Source organism: Phyllostomus discolor, chromosome 7, assembly GCF_004126475.2.
Source record: "Phyllostomus discolor isolate MPI-MPIP mPhyDis1 chromosome 7, mPhyDis1.pri.v3, whole genome shotgun sequence".
NCBI classification, from domain to species: Eukaryota; Metazoa; Chordata; class Mammalia; order Chiroptera; family Phyllostomidae; genus Phyllostomus; species Phyllostomus discolor.
The window spans coordinates 85,676,897-85,681,179 of record NC_040909.2 but is presented as its reverse complement, the minus strand read 5'-3'; the positions used below and the strand labels follow the sequence as shown (position 1 = coordinate 85,681,179).

The following is a 4,283-nucleotide window of genomic DNA, read 5'->3' as shown; positions in this document are numbered from 1 at the left end:
TACCTTTCACTGTATTAGGAGTTTAAATTAATAAAATAATTGGGGTACACATACAAAATGTATGTATAGGGACAAACATGATAGCATTACATATGGGAACAAAAAATAAAGATCACTAAAATATTCAATGAATTTGAAATAAATAAGTAATTTATGGAAATTCATGTAATAGACCATTCTGAGATTTTTCAAAGATCATATTTTTGATGAAAACTTAAAGTATCAGTGTTTATAATGTAGTACTGAGGGAGAATGCAGAATCTGTTAGGATATAAAAGAGAAAGTCAGTATTGAAGAATATTAAATATTCTTAAATATTTAATACCAATATTTGATGATTTATTATTAATATAAATATTTAATACTTAAATATTTAATATGAAATATATTAAATATTCTTAAATATTGGCTGTTGGAATGATATTATGAGTGACTTTGCTTTATTCTTTTTTTTCCAGTTTAAAACCATAGTTTATTTTAATGTAGCTAGAAATATCCAGTAACTATATATTTTTAAGAAGAAAAAAACTCCTTCACTTTTCCATCTTATAGCATTACTAGCACAGGAAAGGAACATTTTGTTTATAAATGATACTTTCTATGAAAATGAAAGCATTTTTTCATCTGTGGAACTTGAAAGTCTAAAAGCACAGAACACATTTTCCAGAAGACCAATTTTACTTTTATCCATTTATGGTAGTATTTGCAATGTTAAAATGTACTTAGATAATATATAGTTAAGCAAATCAAATCAAATAAGGAATTCAAAAGTAACTCATCTTGAATTACTCACAGTGTACATTAGAAATTATGAGAGAGAACACACATTAACAAAAGGAACACTGGCAAGCTCAAATGCTAGGTTATATGCTGAGTATTTTTAAAGGTTTAAAAATTATGCTTAAGTAGCATACAGTTTTTTTCTCACTTATATAACAGATGTATTTCTATCTGCTTGTGTACAGCAAAGGGTCAGAATCTGAAAATCAACTTATGACTTCATATATGTGCTATTTCAAAAATGTATTCCATAAAACTTATTTCACTGCTCCTAGCACTGATTCTTCAAATAAGCAAGTACAGAGGTCCTCATCCCTTAAAACTGCTTTCAGGTAGAAACCTCAAAATTCCTGGTACAGTGCCAGTATTTAGTCTTATATAACACAGGAATTGAATATACAACAAAAAATTTATCATTTTCTTTATGCTGGAGAGGAAGGAAGGGTGGAAATAAGGTTGCAGTATTTAAGAGCTGAAAAGAACAATGAGTATTTCATAATACCAACAGCACTGTAGTTGAAGAACCACCATGTATCTCATCAATTTTATAATTCATGCTCGATCAAAAACTTAGGTTCCCTTCTACATATCTCAATTCAAACCTCGTACTCTCTCCAAATACAAACTCTACTGGTATTTCCTAAATAGACGACCAAACATCAAAGGAAATCACTCCTTTCAACATCTTTTGATATGGTAAAATTTCCTCAGAAGTAGAAATCTAGTATTTAAATATGAAATCTTTTAGCCAAGTAGAAAAACTACAGCTGTTATGGGTATTACCCTACATAGTCATTATATGCACTATACATTAAACCCAGCATTAAATATGTTTGCACAATTATACTGTGAATGATAGCAGTGATGATGCCAGTGAAATAGGACCATCTTTAGGCCAAAGAGTAAGGGTGGGAAATGTAAAAACAAGTAGAAAGCTGACAAAGAGTTGTGTTATTTTCTGACCAGAAAAAGTAATTTTAAACACAGAAGTATAAAAAGTAAAGTATTTCCTTATTTCCCCTTTGTAGGAATAATATGAAACATTTTTACTTATTTTATGTAATCAGACAAGAACAGAGCTAAGTAATACGACTCTACTGCAGCATTGTAAAAATTATCCCTTCACCACAGTGTAAGATTTAAATACATCTGCACAAGGGTATGTGTTATTTAAAATGTAGTAAGACTGCTGCTGCCCTACCAGGTACTTCCAGTCCCTACCCAGGTCCTATTGCAATACTGGTGGCCCCAGTAGTTTTATTGAAATAAATCATTTTCTAAAAAATAAAGCATTTAAAAAGAGAAATCAAAATGCCTCAGTAACTATAATATTCAACTCAAACTACCTATTTAAATGTTATATTTACCTCCCACTAATAAATCTTTATTTCACTCAAACTGGGCAGTGTATCTTCCATAGTGAAGTATCTTTTGTCCAATTAATTAAAAGAAAAACACTGAAATGATTAGTAAAGAAAAGTATAGGGTTTAACACACCCTTTTAATTTGTTTTTAAATGTTTTTAAGATTTAAAAGTATTTAAACTTTGTAATTCCTTATAGGAAAACATTATCTGAAAGAATACCATAATGGCAAAACCACTGTCACATGTTACAGCTGCATGTGGGGCGGAGGGGTAGGGATTCTCTTCAACGCACCCCAGCTTTCTTCACGAGAAGGTCAGAGGTACACTGGTTTGTATTATTGTGACATCCATTGAGTGATCCAATTTCCTTTTCCTTCAGCGAGGGCTTTATCTGTCAGAAGGGCATTACGCTTGACCTCCAAATTTGGCTGACAATCTACTGATTAGATTCATAACCTTTGGGTTGCTCTGATATTTCGACATATTTGTTGGGTTCTGAGCCACATCCTGGAAGGCCACCATAACTTCTGGATCCTGCATGGCTGCGAGAACCTCTGGATCACTGAGAATTTCATTGAGCCCAGACATTCCTGCCATTCCAGGCATTCCTCCAGGAAAATTACCAGGCATTCCCCCAGGAAAGCCACCTGGAAAAGAGCCATACTGAGCTCCTGATTGTCGTCTAGCTTCTTCTTCCCGCTGGGCTCTCTCATGTTCTTCCTCAGCTTTCTTAACCCTTTCCATTCTTTCTTTGATCTCTAGCTCTTCACATTTTCACTCATACTTTCTCCGATGTTCTGCAATTTTCTGGGCCCTTGGTTGAACTTCTTTCAGCATTGCACTAGTATCATCATCATAATCCAATTTACATGCAAGGGCAAGATCATGGGCAGCTTCTTCCCAATGGCCCAGAAGACTGTGTGCTTTCCCTCGCCATTTATAAGGCTGAGCTGAATCAGGGTTTATTTCAATACCTCTGTCACAATCTCGGATGGCAGCATTGGCTTCTGTAATTTGATGAAGATACTGGCTCTCTTGGCACACAGAATGGCCAAGCAAGGATTCAGCTTGATGGCATCTGTGAACAAGTCAATGGCTTTCTGTAGCTCACCATCATTTAGGGCATCAATGGCAGCCACTTTTTTATCATTTGCCTGATCCATCATCTCCTCAGTTATCTCTACATTTTCATCCCCCATTTCCTGAGGGGCATCTGTGTCTGCTTCAAGCATGCCCTCATTGTCAATTTCTAGGTCACTTTCCTCACTTGATGGTTCGTCGGTCTTTATGTCTTCCTCCACCTTCTTACTATCTGTTTTTTCTTCCTTATTTTCTTCTGATTTGGCTTTATGAGTAGCAGGTGGTATTTTACCTCCCATGCTCTCCACCCACTCCCTCAGGAAGCGCATTTCCTCAGTGTGAAGAATGCTCAGATCCTGCCTACACATTTTCATGAAGGCCCGAAGCTCGCTCACTTTGCGGGGATCCATGCTGGGAAGTGGTGGGATGCAGCACGTGCGGCTAAGATTGCTAACTCGGCGTGACTGTGTGGAAGGGGGCTGCATTATTCTTTATTGAATTTGCCAAATTTCCCTTAATGAATTGCATAATTTATGTAACAGAAAAAAAAGCATTAGACATAGATTCCCAAATTAAGAAATTTTAAGAATTGAGGAGTGAATGTTTTTAATCAAATGGAAATATTTAAAACACATGAAAAGTTTCAAAGGAATATAGAGTATTTATGAAGCAGTGTGAATTAAATGCTACATTTTATTTGATGGACATTGAAAAAAAGTTATTTTAGGCTATGATTCATATTAGATTCTATGGTTTACATAGAAAAAGAACCCGTGACATTAGTCATGTGAAGTTTTCCTTTGTGTCAGTATCAGAACTCTGTCCTCTTTTTGCATGGATTATTGGGGAAAAAAGTATCCTTCCTTAAGAATAAGTTCTGCATGAGAGGAGGGTGATGTCCCTCTAAAATAAAGTATGTGAAAATATCACAGTACAGAGCTGTTCCTGGCCTTTTCTGCCTGAGGACTTCAACATTATTGCCACCCTGTGAACACACTGCCCTTGGAGCCTCTTATTTGGTATTCCTGGGGGTTGCGTTTTACAGTTAAAACAAGAG

At 35.3% G+C, this 4,283-nt stretch overlaps 1 protein-coding gene across 1 annotated transcript; it reads right to left on the bottom strand.

Moving 5' to 3' along the window:
• Positions 1-537: 537 nt before the first annotated feature.
• Positions 538-3,703, bottom strand: LOC114502025 (hsc70-interacting protein-like). Its single transcript, XM_036031078.1, is given in 2 exon segments — positions 538-3,147; positions 3,150-3,703. Coding segments are annotated over 2 exon segments (1,083 nt in total). The 5' UTR covers positions 3,637-3,703; the 3' UTR covers positions 538-2,551.
• Between the last annotated feature and the right edge of the window lie 580 nt (positions 3,704-4,283).